The 21,195-nt window shown below is 44.2% G+C and overlaps 1 protein-coding gene across 1 annotated transcript in view; it reads left to right on the top strand.

Moving 5' to 3' along the window:
• Window positions 1-21,195, top strand: part of LOC124021612 (homeobox protein Meis1-like) — a 31,667-nt gene that overhangs the window by 1,524 nt on the left and 8,948 nt on the right. The window contains exons 2-6 of the mRNA XM_046336756.1: window positions 769-989; window positions 1,987-2,128; window positions 2,438-2,488; window positions 3,046-3,096; window positions 4,086-4,232. Of these exons, the coding sequence (XP_046192712.1) occupies window positions 769-989; window positions 1,987-2,128; window positions 2,438-2,488; window positions 3,046-3,096; window positions 4,086-4,232 (612 nt within the window). The remainder of the gene's footprint in view (window positions 1-768; window positions 990-1,986; window positions 2,129-2,437; window positions 2,489-3,045; window positions 3,097-4,085; window positions 4,233-21,195) is intronic.

Raw genomic sequence — 21,195 nt, forward strand, 5'->3', positions numbered from 1 at the left:
AAAGAAACAGGCCCCAACATAAATGTTGTTTTAACTTTTAGTCAACGTGTTATACGTGTTGTATGTCTGTGTGAAAAGGCATATTCAGGCACACATTTAGTGTGGGCGTATGGGCATGGAAAATATGTAGAAAACTTTTAACTACAAATTATTTCGGTTTAAATGTTCATCTATCTATTCCAGACATCTTCAATGATCATCATTATATGAGAAACAGAAACATCAATTTAACTGCGTTTGTTAAATATATTAATGATGGTGTATTTGGCGTGTAATAACAGAGTAACCAATGTTACACAATTCTAATGATGCTCTAAAATGAGCAAACACTGTAATTAAAGAGACTAAATGTTGTGAAAGCCTACTATCAGATAATTCCGAATACACAAAGACGAAACATGCATGCTTGTCATCCGTTTTATCCTGCTCATATATATTTCAGTTTTTGCTATTTAGTTGCCTAGCTTTGGAATTAAATATCAGATTTGAATAATGTTTTAACGAGATTATCCCTATTTTGTTACTATTTCTTATATGGTGGTGTACATATAAAATACACTTTGAGCTACAGTTGAACTTTAGGGGTATTATATGCTTGAATATAAACAAGGTCACTAAGGCCAACCTCGGTAGACTTAACTTTTTATTTATTCATTCATTGGTAGGTTACTATTTACACATTATATTGTTGTCTGCAAAGTGCGTAAAACCATCACAGTCCTATAACTGTCCATTCAGTAGGAAACTGTGTTGTTATTGTGTATACAGTACGAAGACTTGCCCCACTACGGGATGGACGGGGTGGGTATCCCCACCACCATGTACGGTGACCCGCACGGTGCCCGCTCAATGCAGGCCGTCCACCTCAACCACGGCCCCCAGCTACACTCACACCAGTACCCGCACACAGCCCACAGCAACGCCATGCCGCCTAGCATGGGCTCGTCCGTCAACGACGCCCTGAAGAGAGATAAAGACCAGATATATGGGTAGGTGACTGTACTTTACCGAGGTTATATGGGAGCAACTTTGTGTGGGATTTCATATGTTTTGGTTGATTTTCTTGTTGGAGTTGAACATGTGTAGACTATTAGGCCGTGATGAGCGGTTGGGAAAAAGTCAAATACACGTGGGAATTATTGTTGTTTTGTAAGAATAATTTATTGTCGAAAGTTGTGTTGACTTCTATAACTTGGGACAAAGTTGTATGCGTATGTAATCTAAATATAGGCTACGATATTTGCTGACACAAAATGTTACGCAGACCAATAGCTACTCTGTGCAGCAGCACATTTTAGGCTATATGTTTTGGAAATTAAAATTCCAATTAGTTTATTGTAGTTTTACAAGGAACTGTAATTGATCTCTACATATTAATATAACTAAATGGTGTGCAATGGTCATGTTATATGGCCAATTTCGAGGAGTTTTCTGTAATAAAACAGACACCCAAAATTATGCACACCCTACATTAATTTAGATGAGTTAATTAAAATTCCAAAGCATGATGTATGTACGGAGACTGAACATGTCACAAATAATTTAACTATTTACTCAGTTCAATGGTAGGCTTACTTGAGAGCGCCATATTTTCTTAAATTCTAGACATTGGCCCTAACATTTCCAGAAAGGTCATATCCGCGAATTTACAAATGAGACTAAAATGGAACAAATTGCACATGTTAAACATTTGATATTTTCAAAGACAAAGGCAGATCTAGCCTGTAGGCTTAGGAGAAAATACAGTGCTGCACAAAAAAAGTACATTTTATTCAAATAATTTGACACAATTATCTGTCAGTAAAAACTATATCGTCTGAATATTTTTCTGCACGAATAGGCTATAAACGCCATACATAAAACAGCATACACATATCATCAATTCCCAGAGCCATGCCTCGTTGTTGAGACTAGCTTATAGAACCAGTGTTGACCCCGGCCTTGTTCTCTGCGGTGACATTTGCTATTGTGTTTGATTCCATGCAGGCACCCCCTGTTCCCCCTGCTTGCACTGATTTTTGAGAAATGTGAATTAGCGACTTGCACGCCCAGAGAGCCTGGGGTCGCGGGAGGAGACGTTTGTTCATCGGAATCTTTCAATGAAGATATAGCAGTGTTTGCAAAACAGGTCGGTGAAAAAACGTTACGCGTTATTAACATAGGCAACATTATGCATACGATATGTGTGGCTGAGCATAAGCCCATGTTTGTAAGCTGGGTATTTTGTTAGTGTAATGAAATGTTATTGTAAAGTTTAGCATTGGAAATGTTTTGAAGCGTGTATTGTTTAGACGTAGCCTATAGTATTTTTTATGCCATTAACAGTAGTTTATGTTTGTTCAATATTGGGAATACTATTTTAATATTAAATACATTGTTATTTTTCTCACGGATGTTGCCCATAAGTGTTGAAGTGTTCATGATTTTGTGGTTTTAGATTCGGGCAGAAAAGCCGTTATTTTCATCGAATCCAGAACTGGATAACCTGGTAAGACAAATATTGATTTGATGATTCAAGAAGTGGGCTAAGGACTAAGAGTCAACGTGGATCCAACATATCGAGGCTTGCCTTCATATTATGTCACGGTTTCTGAACACCAGACGCTGTTAGTTCAAAAAGTTTATCCAACGACTGGAGGTTGTTGTTCTTCAATCCGGATTGTTTGATTTCATGACGGCCCTCGGGTTGTCACCGTAGATAACCATCTTTTGAGGGCCGCATTAGAAAGCTGTCAAATGGATTTGGACTACATTTCCCTCGATGGAAAGTTATTATGTTAATAGTTTTCACTTGTAATGTAGGATATCCAATGCTTATGTCTGGGATAGCTTCTATTGTGTTTGATTGATTAGCCAATGTTGTAATGCCGTACGTTTATAATGTTGAATATCAGCTCGACATAAAATCAAAATTCAAAATCCAATTTTAACATGAATAATTTTCTCCATTCTAGTTTCTTATATCATATCCAGAAACATATGCCTATTTCATATTAGGACATTTTACAAGCTAATCTTTGTTTTATTGTTATTTAAATTTTTCAGATGATTCAAGCCATTCAAGTTTTACGGTTTCATCTTCTGGAGTTGGAAAAGGTAATATCCCAGCTCCCCGTTGCTGCCTGGTCTTGTCACACTTCATAGCTATGGGCGACATTTGCATAAATGTATTTTTCTAGTCGGCTATAATTAGTGTCGAAATCAATCATGGGGCCTATTTCTCTTCCGCGTTGTAGCCTAATCACAACGCAAGCTGCTACAACTGCATGGAGCGGATATCTCTGTGACCAAATCTCTCTGAGAGCTAATAGTTTATTTTGGTGTAGATTACATACAAGGTGAATGAATTATATCATTTAAAGTATGTTATACGCCCTGTAGGTATTGGAGAATGCTAAAGGCCGAGAAAAGTAGCCCGCTGTAGCATAGATTGGCGTGACTTTAGTGAGCTATTTTTGTATATGATATATTGATATATTTTACCAATGGTAGCCCACTGTCCAAACAATTGATCAGTTGAAATGATTGTTAATTACCTTTCAGTGGGCCGAGTGTTGGGCTATTTTAATACAATTCCAAACATTATATAACAGAAGGGTCGTTGCAGGCTGTAGCAGCATTGTGTAGCGACGCATTTAGCCCATACAACATGCACTATCCTCGGCATGACCAGGCGACATGCACCGGGTTGGGTCGGTGGTAATAATGGAATCACTGGAGGAAATGAAGCTGTTTACCTTAAATGTCAATCAGTCGGGTCACCCCACCACCTCCCTAATGGACACAACCTGGGGCACTGATACATTTAACACGGGTGTTGACGAGGTTGTAGCCCGCCAGTCTTCTTGTCATTGTCACTTTTCGTTGAAGTCTCAATTTTTCTCTGTAATAAAGTTACTTCATATTTCTGGATTCGGCTGGTCACGTGGGAGCGCACAGCAACACCACGTGCTCGCCTCAACCCATTTGGACCAGGTTGTCCAAGTGGCTTGTAGCTTTGTAGTTGCAGGCATGTGTCAGATATACAGTAGCTCATGTCTTTTCCTTTGGTGTGTTTTCCTATTCTCTTTTATGTTGTTCTATAGGTACACGAACTATGTGACAATTTCTGTCACCGGTACATCAGCTGTCTGAAAGGAAAGATGCCCATCGACTTGGTGATCGACGACAGAGAGGGCGGATCAAAATCGGACAACGAGGAAATAACAAGATCATCCGGGCCTCTTGATCAGGTAATGTCACATCTCTCTCTCTCTCTCTCTCGACTGGGAATATTCAGTGTGGTGTCTTCTGGGTCACTTCTCCGCGAGACGCTGTTATTTGCATACGATTAAGACCGTTTTAGATTCCATCGGAATGAAAATTTCTCTGTATAATGTATCCATTATTGGCCCATTAAGGTTTGATCCGGGAACCGACCCGGGGGAGATTAGCCCGAGAAAGCATCGCCATAAACTTGACCTGCTTCTTGTCCATTTTAATTTAGCCATCTTTCCCTTTTCTTATTTTCCTCTTCCTCTCCACCACCTCTGTCTTCTATTTTTTAATCAAAACGAAACGTCATCAATGCATTTGTATTACCACGCAGCTACCGTGGAGAGGCCAAACGCATAGTTTGATATCTCACCGGAGGGACTGAGACCGTGGGTTTAGTTGCCCTGGATTTCCCGTTGTAGTTTACGGTTCATTAGGTGTCTTGTCAGTATTTTTCCTCAGACATGAGCGCACATTGCTTAGGCGAATAGCCCTATTCGTGACCACTTTGTGCTTTAAAGCGCGAAGACAGAGAGAGATTCCATGGCACTTGCTGAAATTACGGTTTGATTTTGAAAGCTACTTGGCAGTAGGTTAGATTAGGACAAGGCAGTAGGCTAGATTAGGGGAATGTTTCCTATTGTGAGTCGCGGGCAGCAGTAACGATATCAGCACATCCTTCATTATGTGCTCCACTGGCTGCTCGCTCTCGAGGGACATTGTAGTGCGCGCGCAGGCATGACCCTAATGGTCCGTATTGCCGTTAAATAATGATAACAGTAATAATGATTAGAATTATGCAAATCTATAGCCCTATCTTTTATGCGGTGGATTTTAGGCCATTAATAGCATGCTTCATTTTGTAGCCTGAATAGAGACACAGCTTTTCTTATTTCACTTAACAAAATAGGCCTATTTTTTCGAAAGTTATCTCTGTTAGGGTTTTAGAGAAGAATGAATGAAGGCCCTCAGAGACAGACATAGGCTATGGATACCGATGAAGGGAAAAAACAAGTGGCCAAATTAAAGAGATTAGCGGCTAGGCAGATATAAAAAGTAATGAAGCGATTAGGCTAAATAATTGAAATCCGTGGACCTCCATATGGTTGAGTGGCCGGATAGAGCTGGCGGTCTGTTGTAGTGCTCCGGAGAGAGTGGCAGCGAGCAGCTTCCATGTTCTGTGGTGAATAGCGTAGTTAGCAGGCAGTATAGCCGAGGCATCGTCATTCATGGAGGAGCTGGGACCAAAATGGGAGCGACCCCCTGCCTGCCTCAAGCTTCCTCTCTCTCGCGCTCTCTCTCTTTCTCCGTCACCAGCCCCATATTAATGATTATGCTAATGAGGCAGATCGCCCCGCCAGATAACACTTCATTTAATTCAAAAGCAGAATTAAATAACATGATGCCAATTGTGCACTTAAGTGTTTCTTTGAGCGCGTATTCTTTGGGGACCTTGTCAAAGACGTTGCGCCTAGATAGTCTGAGATATGAGTGAAACCGTGGAAGATAAAGGGGTATCGAAATATAGGCTTCGCGAGCACCCTGGGGTTTGTAGGTATATGAAGCACATCATGTTGTGCTCGCGGGCAGTGATATGGTACTTTAATTGACTTTAAGATGAAGACATGCCCTATTTAAATCTAATGATGGCCTTCCTTGTAGCCTAAATATTGAGGCTAATATCATATAGGCATATAGGTTGACAGTGTCTCCGCTGTGAAGCGCATTAATAGGCCTCTATGTAAAACTGTTCTGACAGATGTGGAATATGTCCATATCAATTACATTCCTGATATTTCAGAGTAAGATTATGATACAATACAAAGTAGTGCAGCTAGCCTACATTTTAGGCATATCTGCTTAATGATCCATAAACCACAAATTAACTTATCCAGAGAGCGCTGAGGGGTCTTTGGCTCAAAGATAAGACCGTTTTCAATTAAATGAAACTGCACTTGTTTTTATCGCGATACTTTCCAGCTGAGCTGAATATAGGCTATGTATTTTAGTATTTTGTATTTCTTGTAGGACATTTGATGCTTTTGCGTTTGTTAGGCGGCTGTGACACCCTTAACGGATTAGCGCTGTGTGAGAATTATCTCTATCCATATATATTGTTAATATACGCCCTGGGGCATAACGTTGAATTGGACTGGAAAAAATGTAGAGAATTTGTTAACAAGAAGGAACGGAAGCTCATTTATGCACAAACCAATTTATTCCAGCGAGGGGACTGTAGCAGAAAAGGGCAAAAAAAAATAGTACTTTGAATTGATTAAACTCCAGGGTCTGCGCCGAGTTACTAGCAGCTTGTGCACCCAAGCGTTGAACCAATAATGTTCCGTTCCGACTCCTCCATCTTTTTTCCCTCTCCTTGTTATTTTGCTTGTCTCTTGCTTTGCGCAGGAAAGTGGCGCATGCAGGAAGGACGCAAGGCGCCTCTTGTCAAAAAAAGGAGCGGATAAGAGCATTTCAGGAGAGGTGAAACAGTCATAGAGAGAGGGAGAGAGTCTGGCTGTGAAGACTTGTGAATGTGACCAAGCCAGTTTGGGTGTGCGTGTGCGTGTGCGTGTGTGTGAGAGAGCCCAGCCTGGCTACATGCTCCCTTTAAAACCCTTTTCCTCCTTCTACCTAGAAAACTAGTTTCACCACATTTATTGAACATAGTTAACCCCTTTATGTACGACATTTGACCCCACCCTCTCCCTGCTCATTTTCACCCACTTTTGAAGGGTAGTCAAACATTTCCATAAATAGTTTCCTTTAGTCTTTGCTTTTTTGTTAAGTGGTGTTCATGTGAACATAACACATTTCAAAACAACTAAAAAGTGATACACTTCTTAGCATATTGTCTAGTCTCCTCCATGGGAATAGGTGATGCTAGGAAATAATGTGCTTGCATGTTCCTAGGCTGCATCAACGCAGATTCCACACGACAACTAAGATTCCACATGACAGCTAAGATTCCACACGACAGCTAAGATTCCACACGACAACTAAGATTCCACAGGACAACTAAGATTCCACACGACAACTAAGATTCCACACGACAACTAAGATTCAACACGACAACTAAGATTCCACACGACAACTAAGATTCCACACGACAGCTAAGATTCCACACGACAGCTAAGATTCCACACGACAGCTAAGATTCCACACGACAGCTAAGATTCCACACGACAGCTAAGATTCCACACGACAGCTAAGATTCCACACGACAGCTAAGATTCCACACGACAGCTAAGATTCCACACGACAGCTAAGATTCCACACGACAGCTAAGATTCCACACGACAGCTAAGATTCCACACGACAGCTAAGATTCCACACGACAGCTAAGATTCCACACGGCAACTAAGATTCCACACGGCAACTAAGATTCCACACGGCAACTAAGATTCCACACGGCAACTAAGATTCCACAGGGCAACTAAGATTCCACAGGGCAACTAAGATTCCACAGGGCAACTAAGATTCCACAGGGCAACTAAGATTCCACAGGGCAACTAAGATTCCACAGGGCAACTAAGATTCCACAGGGCAACTAAGATTCCACAGGGCAACTAAGATTCCACAGGGCAACTAAGATTCCATACGACAGCTAAGATTCCACACGACAACTAAGATTCCACACGACAACTAAGATTCCACACGACAACTAAGATTTAACACGACAACTAAAACACATAAAACTAGTATAGGAAGACTGCTCCATATTCAGTTGTTTTAAAGCCCTTCAGTCATACATGCAGACGTGGCCCATGTATACATATGTATATATATACCCATGTATACATATCCCCACCCAGGGCTTAATCTCTCCTCTGTGTTGTTGATGACACGGTGCTTGTTGCCTTGCCGATTGCATATGTATTTGCCTAGCCCACACATGGCTCTCCACTGCTCTGAGTGAGCAACGAGATGGGAGGTCGTTCCAACCACCGCGTCACAGCAGCAGCTAGCGCTCCATTTGCACAGTTGTCTTTAATGGCAGAGAAGCAGGAGGAAGGTGAGCAGCAAATCTGATAATGAACTTTGTGACAAGCTCAGAGAGTGCAAAACTGCTGCACCCTATTCCCTATTTAGTGCACTAATTTTGTCCAGGGTCCAAAGGGCTCTGTTCAAATGTTAGTGCACTATGTAGGGATGGGTCCTGGTCAAAAGTAGTGCACTATGTAGGGAATAGTGTGCCACCTGGGTGGCATCCCCAGGCTGTCTAGATGCTGTGATAATAACGCTGTGGACGCTGCATCTGGTGAGCTCTTCTCCTCTATTGTGCCCTCCATCCTGAAGTGGGGTTCATTGTGCCCTCCATCCTGAAGTGGGGTTCATTGTGCCCTCCATCCTGAAGTGGGGTTCATTGTGCCCTCCATCCTGAAGTGGGGTTCATTGTGCCCTCCATCCTGAAGTGGGGTTCATTGTGCCCTCCATCCTGAAGTGGGGTTCATTGTGCCCTCCATCCTGAAGTGGGGTTCATTGTGCCCTCCATCCTGAAGTGGGGTTCATTGTGCCCTCAACCTGAAGTGGGGTTCATTGTGCCCTCATCCTGAAGTGGGGTTCATTGTGCCCTCATCCTGAAGTGGGGTTCATTGTGCCCTCCATCCTGAAGTGGGGTTCATTGTGCCCTCCATCCTGAAGTGGGGTTCATTGTGCCCTCCATCCTGAAGTGGGGTTCATTGTGCCCTCCAACCTGAAGTGGGGTACATTGTGCCCTCAACCTGAAGTGGGGTTCATTGTGCCCTCAACCTGAAGTGGGGTTCATTGTGCCCTCCACCCTGAAGTGGGGTTCATTGTGCCCTCCACCCTGAAGTGGGGTTCATTGTGCCCTCCATCCTGAAGTGGGGTTCATTGTGCCCTCCATCCTGAAGTGGGGTTCATTGTGCCCTCAACCTGAAGTGGGGTTCATTGTGCCCTCCATCCTGAAGTGGGGCTCATTGTGCCCTCCATCCTGAAGTGGGGCTCATTGTGCCCTCCATCCTGAAGTGGGGCTCATTGTGCCCTCCATCCTGAAGTGGGGTTCATTGTGCCCTCCATCCTGAAGTGGGGTTCATTGTGCCCTCCATCCTGAAGTGGGGTTCATTGTGCCCTCCATCCTGAAGTGGGGTTCATTGTGCCCTCATCCTGAAGTGGGGTTCATTGTGCCCTCCATCCTGAAGTGGGGTTCATCCTTCTCTCTCTTTTTTCTTCCTTTTTCCAGTGGTTCTAGAATGATTGATAAGGAACATGCTCACTGGTCATATTGTTTGGAATGGGTTGAAGAGCGCTTTGAGCCAGTGTAGGCACATTCTGATAGCTTAAGGAATTTGATTCTGATAGGTTTTGTGAGTGTTTACATAAATACAACCCTGAAGGTGAAGACACATAGTGTCATCAGAAGTAAGACAAACACATGGTATTAACTGGTATGTATTCAGGCCCAATTGAGCCCAGAGTCTCATTCCCAATGCTGCCCTGAGTACAAACACTTTCTCACAAACAGGAAGTACAATTAACATTCCAAATAAAACAAGAAGAATAACAATTACTTCAAAATCACAACCTCAACACCACAACCTCAACACCACAACCTCAACGCCACAACCTCAACGCCACAACCTCAACGCCACAACCTCAACACCACAACCTCAACACCACAATCTCAACACCACAATCTCAACACCACAACCTCAACACCACAACCTCATCACCACAACCTCAACACCACAACCTCAACACCACAACCTCAACGCCACAACCTCAACGCCACAACCTCAACGCCACAACCTCAACGCCACAACCTCAACGCCACAACCTCAACGCCACAACCTCAACACCACAACCTCAACACCACAACCTCAACACCACAACCTCAACACCACAACCTCAACACCACAACTTCAACACCACAACCTCAACACCACAACCTCATCACCACAACCTCAACACCACAACCACAACCTCAACACCACAACCACAACACCACAACACCACAACACCACAACCTCAACACCACAACCTCAACACCACAACCTCAACACCACAACCTCAACATCACAACCTCAACACCACAACCTCAACACCACAACCTCAACATCACAACCTCAACGCCACAACCACAATACCACAACCTCAACACCACAACCTCAACATCACAACCTCAAACCACAACCTCAATGCCACAACCTCAACACTACAACCTCAACACCACAACCTCAACACCACAACCACAACCTCAACACCACAACCACAACACCACAACCTCAACGCCACAACCTCAATACCACAACCTCAACACCACAACCATAACCTAAACATCACAACCTCAACATCACAACCTCAACACCACAACCTCAACACCACAACCTCAACACCACAACCTCAACACCACAACCTCAACACCACAACCTCAACACCACAACCACAACCTCAACACCTCAACCAACACCACAACCACAACCTCAACACCACAACCACGACACCACAACTTCAACACCACAACCTCAACACCACAACCTCAACACCACAACCTCAACACCACAACCACAACACCACAACCTCAACACCACAACCTCAACACCACAACCTCAACACCACAACCATAACCTCAACACAACACCACAACCTCATCACCACAACCTCATCACCACAACCACAACACCGCAACCTCAACACCGCAACCTCAACACCACAACCTCAACACCACAACCACAACACCACAACCTCAACGCCACAACCTCAACGCCACAACCTCAACGCCACAACCTCAACGCCACAACCACAATGCCACAACCACAATACCACAACCATAATACCACAACCTCAACGCCACAACCTCAACGCCACAACCTCAACGCCACAACACTACAACCTCAACACCACAACCTCAACACCACAACCTCAACACCACAACCTCAACACCACAACCTCAACACCACAACCTCAACACCACAACCTCAACACCACAACCTCAACACCACAACCTCAACACCACAACCTCAACACCACAACCTCAACACCACAACCTCAACACCACAACCACAACACCACAACCTCAACACCACAACCTCAACACCACATTCTCAACACCACAACCTCAACACCACAACTACAACCTCAACACCCCAACCTCAACACCCCAACCTCAACACCACAACTACAACCTCAACACCCCAACCTCAACACCCCAACCTCAACACCACAACCACAACCTCAACACCTCAACCTCAACACCACAACTACAACCTCAACACCCCAACCTCAACACCCCAACCTCAACACCCCAACCTCAACACCCCAACCACAACCTCAACACCACAACCTCAACACCACAACTACAACCTCAACACCCCAACCTCAACACCCCAACCTCAACACCACAACCTCAACACCACAACTACAACCTCAACACCCCAACCTCAACACCCCAACCTCAACACCACAACCACAACCTCAACACCTCAACCTCAACACCACAACTTCAACAAATAAACCACAACAATCAATGGAAACATCTTCCATACTGAATGAATTCATTCAACACCAGAGTCCTAAACTGTCCTAGCGGCTCCAGGGAATCAAGATGCAAGGCATTTTCTAGGTTATTCAACAATGGGGGGCACTAAAACTAAAGGAGGATTTACCTAAATTGGTGGAGACCAGAGGGACCTCAAGAATGAACCAATCCTGTGAGCGGGTTTGGTAGCTCATTCTCTTATAGGTTAGCAGCAAACTTAGGTAAGTTGGAAGCTTGTGTAGCAGAGCTTTGGAAACAAAGAATAGGACGAAATGAAGTGACCTGTGGGACTTTGATGAGGACCAGCCGACCTTTTGATACAGGAAGCAGTGGTGATTATTGAAACTGTCACCTGTGAAAAACATGTATATCGTGTTTGAGGCTTCTCTCCATGGGCAGTCGTCAGTGTTTGGCTAGAGAGCTCCTGGCCACAGTAACACACGGCCATCTTTCCTCCACAATAAAGCCCAGGTTCTCTGGCTTCTCCTCCTCAGGGCCTTGTTTCCAGGTGCCTTCCACCCAGCTGTGTTTGTGTGTGTCTTGTGTGTGTGAGAGACCTAGCAGTGTTAGTTTAGGTTACTCCTGTGGTTATCTGGCTGACCCCTAGTGACCCCTTGGGCATACTGTGACTCAATGGAAAGCCTGACCAGTGACCACTGGGTCACACACACACACACACACACACACACACACACACACACACACACACACACACACACACACACACACACACACACACACACACACACACACACACACACACACACACACACACACACACACACACACACACACACCACTCTGAGGGGGCGCTAGTAGTTCTGTAATCATCATGTAGCTCACTATAGCTAATCTATATCTGCTGCTGTCCGTTCAGTATGGATCAAAATACACAAGGCCAACTCTCCATCTGTCTCTCTCTGTCCCCCCCTTCTCTGTCTATCTCCTGTCTCTCTCTCTCTTTCTGTCCCCCACTTCTCTGTCTCTCTCCTTCTGTCTCTCTCTCTCTCTCCCTCTCTCTCTCTGTCCCCCACTTCTCTGTCTCTCTCTCTCTCTCTCTCTCTCTCTCTCTCTCTCTCTCTCTCTCTCTCTCTCCTCTCTCTCTCTCTCTCTCTCTCTCTCTCTCTCTCTGTCCCCCTTCTCTCTCTCTCTCTGTCCCTCTCTCTCTCTCTCTCTCTCTCTCTCTCTCTCTCTCTCTCTCTCTCTCTCTCTCTCTCTCTCTGTCCCCCCTTCTCTGTCTCTCTCTCTCTGTCCCCCCCTTCTCCGTCTGTAAGCAACAATCTCCCCTGTTCTTCAAAACAAACTTTGGATTATTCCACTGATTGTCAGTAATAGCTGGGCTTTGTAGTTGAAAAGAGGGGCTTTGACCCTCTCCTGCCCCCTACCCCCCTACCCCCTATCCCCCCCCACCTAGTCCTTTCCATTAGAAGTGAATGTGGTGCTGCTGTGGACGATTCAACAAGTGATACAAAGAGTTGACCACGTGACCTGTGTGGGTTTCTTGTCCTCTTTTATAGTGCTGGAATAACAAGTAGGGTGTGATTCCATGAAGGAATCAGAAACAGAGGAACAGGCCCCACTTCAAACAATATCTCAATGAATATAGAAAGGACTTTTAGAACAGGGCAGTAAAAATACACCATTTTACTGGCCTTTGCTGTTAAAGACCATCGATAAGATAGATTGTTTAGTGTTGTAATCGTTACTGTCTTAGTGATTATAGTGTAGTAAGTGCCAACCATAATCTACCGGTTTCTGTTATCTTGTAAGTCTTCAGCTTCTTCCTTGAAGTTATTTTCTCAGGCTGCTGTCCCTCTCTCTCTGGAGCCTCGTGGTTTTAGAGCTAAACCAACAATAACCTGGTTTAACACGTGTGTACTCAGTTAATGGAAAGTTCCTTTCCTCCTCAACCCCCCCTCTGCCCCCCCATGGGTCTTTCACAATAGGTCTGTGACTAACTCAGGTCTCAGGGATTCAATAAGAGCATCTCCCTGGTATAGCAGGGTCCAGTTCATTAGGCACCACACGGAATAAACACGGAGGGATTATCACGACTGGTCCAATAAGAAACACTCATTTTTTACATTTTCTGTTGCAAAATGTTCCGAAGATGTTTTTCCGTTGTGTTTAACTAATGAACCCAGTTGAGCTTCTGCTAAAGGACGACACATATGATTACCTGTCAACTATCCTGTGTCTTCTTCACTTGTAGTGCTGATTACACACAGAGAAAACATCTTTGTTTTGGGACTGGATCTGGAGGAGCCCTTGAGCTGGTGTTGTTTCCTGGTTCAGTCTCACGACTCGGTAAACAACAACACTTTGTTGCCGATGCCAAAGATCCATTTTACCATCCTTGATCCTTGATCCATTTTCTGAAGCCGCCTGCATCGAAGCAAATAGACGGCTAATGTAAAAGCTGGTAATTAAGTCAAACATGTAATTAGGCCTATCCTTGATTGGCTTATATGGTTAGTTAGCTTGCCAGTTTGAAAAGGCAGCAGAATATACCTGTAGGCTATTGCACAAAGATTATACTTTGCTTGCTCAAGAGACCAAAACCAGTTAGATTCCTTCCACACACGCAGGCATGCACGCACAAAGAGAAGGAGACGAGAGGAGAGGATGGGGGAAGGGAAGGAGAGGGAACGATAGGAGAGGAGGAGAGGGGACGAGAGGAGAGGAGCAGAGGAGAGGAGGAGAGGGGAGGAGAGGGAAGGAGAAAGGAGAGGGAGAGGAGCAGAGGAGAGGAGGAGAGGGGACGAGAGGAGAGGAGCGGAGGAGAGGGAAGGAGAGGGCACTAAAGGAGAGGAGGAGAGGGAAGGAGAAAGGAGAGGGAGAGGAGAGGAGAGGAGGAGAGGATAGGAGGAGAGGAGAGGAGCGGAGGAGAGAGAAGGAGAGGGTACGAGAGGAGAGGAGGAGAGGGAAGGAGAAAGGAGAGGGAGAGGAGAGGAGAGAGGAGAGGAGAGGAGAGGAGAGGAGAGGAGAGGAGAGGAGACGAGAGGAGAGGAGCGAAGGAGAGGGCACTAAAGGAGAGGAGGAGAGGGAAGGAGAAAGGAGAGGGAGAGGAGCGGAGGAGAGGGAAGGAGAAAGGGGAGGGAGAGGAGTGGAGGAGAGGAGTGGAGAGGAGAGGAGAGGAGAGGAGAGGAGGAGATGAGAGGAGATGATAAGAAACGAGAGGAGCGGAGGAGAGGGAAGGAGAGGGGAAGATAGAAGAGGAGAGGGGAAGATAGGAGAGGAGAGGGGAAGATAGGAGAGGAGAGGGGAAGATAGGAGAGGAGAGGGAAGGAGAAGGGAAGGAAGAGAGGAGAGAGGGGAAGATAGAAGAGGAGAGGGGAAGATAGAAGAGGAGAGGGGAAGATAGAAGAGGAGAGGGGAAGATAGAAGAGGAGAGGGGAAGATAGGAGAGAGGGAAGAAGGAGAGGAGGGGAAGATAGAAGAGAGGGGAAGATAGAAGAGGAGAGGGGAAGATAGGAGAGGAGAGGGGAAGATAGAAGAGGAGAGGGGAAGATAGGAGAGGAGAGGGGAAGATAGGAGAGGAGAGGGGAAGATAGGGAAGAGGAGAGGGGAAGATAGGAGAGGAGGGGAAGATAGGAGAGGAGAGGGGAAGATAGAGAGGAGAGGGAAGATAGGAGAGGAGAGGGGAAGATAGGAGAGAGGGAAGATATGGGAGAGGAGAGGGGAAGATAGGAGAGGAGAGGGGAAGATAGGAGAGGAGAGGGGAAGATAGGAGAGGAGAAGGGAAGATAGAAGAGGAGAGGGGAAGATAGGATAGGAGAGGAGTGGGGAAGATAGGAGAGGAGAGGGGAAGATAGGAGAGGAGAGGGGAAGATAGAAGAGGAGAGGGAATCTCTCTCTCTCTCTCTCTCTCTCTCTCTCTCTCTCTCTCTCTCTCTCTCTCCCCATCAAAACTCAGTTCAGGTGGATCAGAGATTGCATCATTCAGGGTGTTGATTTGGAATGCTGGGAGCCTCAACTAGCTGTCATTCTCTCGTGACACATGGCATTCCTTTAGATGCAAACGTTTTTCTTTTTGAAAAAAAAAGCAGCATGGTTTATGTTCCGAATGGCATCTTATTCCCTATGCCCTATGTAGTGCACTACTTTATACCAGAGCCCTATGTAGTGCACTACTTTATACCAGAGCCCTATGTAGTGCACTACTTTATACCAGAGCCCTATGTAGTGCACTACTTTATACCAGAGCCCTATGTAGTACACTACTTTATACCAGAGCCCTATGTAGTACACTACTTTATACCAGAGCCCTATGTAGTACACTAATTTATACCAGAGCCCTATGTAGTACACTACTTTATACCAGAGCCCTATGTAGTACACTACTTTATACCAGAGCCCTATGTAGTGCACTACTTTATACCAGAGCCCTATGTAGTACACTACTTTATACCAGAGCCCTATGTAGTACACTGTATGTAGTACACTACTTTATACCAGAGCCCTACTTTATACCAGAGCCCTATGTAGTAGTGCACTACTTTATACCAGAGCCCTATGTAGTAGCACTGGAGTAATATGATCAAATTTTTTGGTTCTAGTCAGGATTTTAGCAGCCGTATTTAGCACTAACTGAAGTTTATTTACTACTTTATACCAGAGCCCTATGTAGTGCACTACTTTATACCAGAGTCCTATGTAGTGCACTACTTTATACCAGAGCCCTATGTAGCACACTACTTTATACCATAGGCCTATGTATGTAGTCCACTACTTTATACCAGAGCCCTATGTAATACACTACTTTATACCAGAGCCCTATGTAGTGCACTACTTTATACCAGAGCCCTATGTAGTACACTACTTTATACCAGAGCCCTATGTAGTGCACTACTTTATATCAGAGCCCTATGTAGTGCACTACTTTATACCAGAGCCCTATGTAGTGCACTACTACCAGAGCCCTATGTAGTACTACTTTATACCAGAGAGCCCTATGTAGTGCACTACTTTATACCAGAGCCCTATGTAGTGCACTACTTTATACCAGAGCCCTATGTAGTGCACTACTTTATAGAGCCCTTTATACCAGAGCCCTAGTACACTACTTTATACCAGAGCCCTATGTAGTACACTACTTTATACCAGAGCCCTATGTAGTACACTACTAGCCCTATGTAGTGCACTACTTTATACCAGAGCCCTATGTAGTGCACTACTTTATACCAGCACACTACTTTATACCAGAGCCCTATGTAGTGCACTACTTTACCAGACCAGAGCCTATGTAGTACACTACTTTATACCAGAGCCCTAGTACACTACTTTATACCAGAGCCCTATGTAGTACACTACTTTATACCAGAGCCCTATGTAGTGCACTACTTTATACCATAGCCCTATGTAGTACACTACTTTATACCATAGCCCTATGTAGTGCACTACTTTATACCATAGCCCTATGTAGTACACTACTTTATACCATAGCCCTATGTAGTACACTACTTTATACCAGAGCCCTATGTAGTGCACTACTTTATACCAGAGCCCTATGTAGTGCACTACTTTATACCAGAGCCCTATGTAGTACACTACTTTATACCATAGCCCTATGTAGTCCACTACTTTATACCAGAGCCCTATGTAGTACACTACTTTATACCAGAGCCCTATGTAGTGCACTACTTTATACCATAGCCCTATGTAGTACACTACTTTATACCAGAGCCCTATGGGCTGGATGTAAGGTGAACAATAGAGTTAACACAATAACAAACAAAGCAAAACACCCTGACTGAAGCATTGTGGGGGACGGATGGAGGATCCCAACTGTCATCTTGGATTCAGGATGGAGGATCCCAAGTTATTCAGTGTCATAGTTATTTTGGATTCAGGTTTATCAGTCAGAGAGTTATTTAGTTATTCAGTGGGTCAGAGAGTTATTTAGTTATTCAGTGGGTCAGAGAGTTATTTAGTTATTCAGTGGGTCAGAGAGTTATTTAGTTATTCAGTGGGTCAGAGAGTTATTTAGTTATTCAGTGGGTCAGAGAGTTATTTAGTTATTCAGTAGGTCAGATAGTTATTTAGTTATTCAGTGGGTCAGATAGTTATTTAGTTATTCAGTGGGTCAGAGAGTTATTTAGTTATTCAGTAGGTCAGAGAGTTATTCAGTAGGTCAGAGAGCTATTTAGTGGGTCAGAGAGTTATTTGGTGGGTCAGAGAGTTATTTAGTTATTCAGTGGGTCAGAGTTATTTAGTGGGTCAGAGAGTTATGTAGTTATTCAGTGGGTCAGAGAGTTATTCAGTAGGTCAGAGAGTTATTCAGTTATTCAGTGGGTCAGAGTTATTTAGCTATTCAGTGGGTCAGAGAGTTATTTAGTTATTCAGTGGGTCAGAGAGTTATTTAGTGGGTCAGAGAGTTATTTAGTTATTCAGTAGGTCAGATAGTTATTTAGTTATTCAGTAGGTCAGAGAGTTATTCAGTGGGTCAGAGAGTTATTTAGTTATTCAGTGGGTCAGAGAGTTATTTAGTTATTCAGTGGGTCAGAGAGTTATTTAGTTATTCAGTGGGTCAGAGAGTTATTTAGTTATTCAGTGGGTCAGAGAGTTATTTAGTTATTCAGTGGGTCAGAGAGTTATTTAGTTATTCAGTGGGTCAGAGAGTTATTTAGTTATTCAGTAGGTCAGAGTTATTTAGTTATTCAGTGGGTCAGAGAGTTATTCAGTGGGTCAGAGAGTTATTTAGTTATTCAGTAGGTCAGATAGTTATTTAGTTATTCAGTAGGTCAGAGAGTTATTCAGTGGGTCAGAGAGTTATTTAGTTATTCAGTAGGTCAGAGAGTTATTTAGTTATTCAGTGGGTCAGAGAGTTATTTAGTTATTCAGTGGGTCAGATAGTTATTTAGTTAGTCAGTGGGTCAGAGAGTTATTTAGTTATTCAGTGGGTCAGAGAGTTATTCAGTAGGTCTTAGAGTTATTTAGTTATTCAGTAGGTCAGAGAGTTATTTAGTTATTCAGTGGGTCAGAGAGTTATTTAGTTATTCTGTAGGTCAGATAGTTATTTGGTTATTCAGTAGGTCAGAGAGTTATTTAGTTATTCAGTGGGTCAGAGAGTTATTTAGTTATTCAGTGGGTCAGAGAGTTATTTAGTTATTCAGTGGGTCAGAGAGTTATTTAGTTATTCAGTGGGTCAGAGAGTTATTTAGTTATTCAGTAGGTCAGAGAGTTATTTAGTTATTCAGTGGGTCAGAGAGTTATTTAGTTATTCAGTAGGTCAGAGTTATTTAGTTATTCAGTGGGTCAGAGAGTTATTTAGTTATTCAGTGGGTTAGAGAGTTATTTAGTTATTCAGTCGGTCAGAGAGTTATTTAGTTATTCAGTGGGTCAGAGAGTTATTTAGTTATTTAGTGGGTCAGAGAGTTATTTAGTTATTTAGTGGGTCAGAGAGTTATTTAGTTATTTAGTGGGTCAGAGAGTTATTTAGTTATTCAGTGGGTCAGAGAGTTGTTTAGTGGGTCAGAGAGTTATTTAGTTATTCAGTAGGTCAGAGAGTTATTTAGTTATTCAGTGGGTCAGAGAGTTGTTTAGTGGGTCAGAGAGTTATTTAGTTATTCAGTAGGTCAGAGAGTTATTTAGTTATTCATTGGGTCAGAGTTATTTAGTTATTCAGTGGGTCAGAGAGTTATTTAGTTATTTAGTGGGTCAGAGAGTTATTTAGTTATTTGTGTGTGTGTGTGTTATTCACATGATCATCTTGATCATCTCAGACAGTAACATGCGTGGCGTGAATGTGAATATACACATCATCATGGAACAGATTTTCTCGAGGGGCGAAACAGGACAGACAAGCCTCCACCATGTTCTTTACTATTGTAAATGCTTTGGTAACCCCAAGATTTCTTGCATGAGCGCTTATTTAATAAGAGGCATGCTGGCGGTCTCTCTCTCTGTGTGTGAGAAAGGCAAGCTCTTCCTGAGTCTAAGACCTGGCACAATGAAAATGCGTTGAATTGGAATGCTTTACAGATCACAGCCAAATCTGAATTTCCAGCAGGGAAAATCTTTTCATGGCGAATTAAGTCATGGTGGTGGAGAAAAATTGTAATGAAGAAAGGTATGTATAGATCCCAAACAGTTCTCCCTCCCTAGGCTGGGTACACAGCATAGACACCACAGAGTTCTCCCTCCCTAGGCTGGGTACACAGCATAGACACCACAGAGTTCCCCCTCCCTAGGCTTGGCACACAGCAGACACCACAGAGTTCCCCCTCCCTAGGCTGGGCACACAGCAGAGACACCACAGAGTTATCCCTCCCTAGGCTGGGCACACAGCAGAGACACCACAGAGTTCCCCCTCCCTAGGCTTGGCACACAGCAGAGACACCACAGAGTTCTCCCTCCCTAGGCTGGGCACACAGCAGAGACACCGCAGAGTTCTCCCTCCCTAGGCTTGGCACACAGCAGAGACACCACAGAGTTCTCCCTCCCTAGGCTTGGCACACAGCAGAGACACCACAGAGTTCCCCCTCCCTAGGCTGGGCACACAGCAGAGACACCACAGAGTTCTCCCTCCCTAGACTGGGCACACAGCAGAGACACCACAGAGTTCTCCCTCCCTAGGCTGGGTACACAGCATAGACACCACAGAGTTCTCCCTCCCTCGGCTGGGTACACAGCAGAGACAGGTACAAAAGTATCTATAACCACAGTAAAACAAGTCCTATATCAACATAACCTGAAAAGCCGCTCAGCAAGGAAGAAGCCACTGCTCCAAAACCGCCGTAAAAAAGCAGACTACGGTTTGCAACTGCCCATGGGGACAAAGATCTGACTTTTTGGAGAAATGTCCTCTGGTCTGATGAAACCAAAATAGAACTGTTTGTCCATAATGACCATTGTTATGTTTGGAGGGGAAAGGGGGAGGCTTGCAAGCCGAAGAACACCATCCCAACCGTGAAGCACGGGGGTGGCAGCATCATGTTGTGGGGGTGCTTTGCTGCTGGAGGGTCTGGTGCACTTCACAAAATAGATGGCGTCACGAGGAAGGAAAATCATGTGGATATATTGAAGCAACATCTCAAGACATCAGTCAGGAAGTTAAAGCTTGGTCCGAAATGGATCTTCCAAATGGACAATGACCCCAAGCATACATCCAATGTTGTTGCAAAATGGCTTAAGGACAACAAAGTCAAAGTGTTGGAGTGGCCATCACAAAGCCCTGACCTCAATCCCATAGGAAATATGTGGCCAGAACTGAAAAAGTGTGTGCGAGCAAAGAGGCCTACAAACCTGACTCAGTTACACCAGCTCTGTCAGGAGGAATGGGCCAAAATTCACCCACCTTATTGTGGGAAACTTAAACAATTGAAAGGCAATGCTACCAAATACTAATCGAGTGTGTGTAAACTACTGACCCACTGGGAATGTGATGAAAAAAATAAAAGCTCAAATAAATAATTCTCTCTACTATTATTCTGACATTTCACATT

Source organism: Oncorhynchus gorbuscha, unplaced genomic scaffold (genome assembly GCF_021184085.1).
Source record: "Oncorhynchus gorbuscha isolate QuinsamMale2020 ecotype Even-year unplaced genomic scaffold, OgorEven_v1.0 Un_scaffold_1140, whole genome shotgun sequence".
Lineage (NCBI taxonomy): Eukaryota > Metazoa > Chordata > Actinopteri > Salmoniformes > Salmonidae > Oncorhynchus > Oncorhynchus gorbuscha.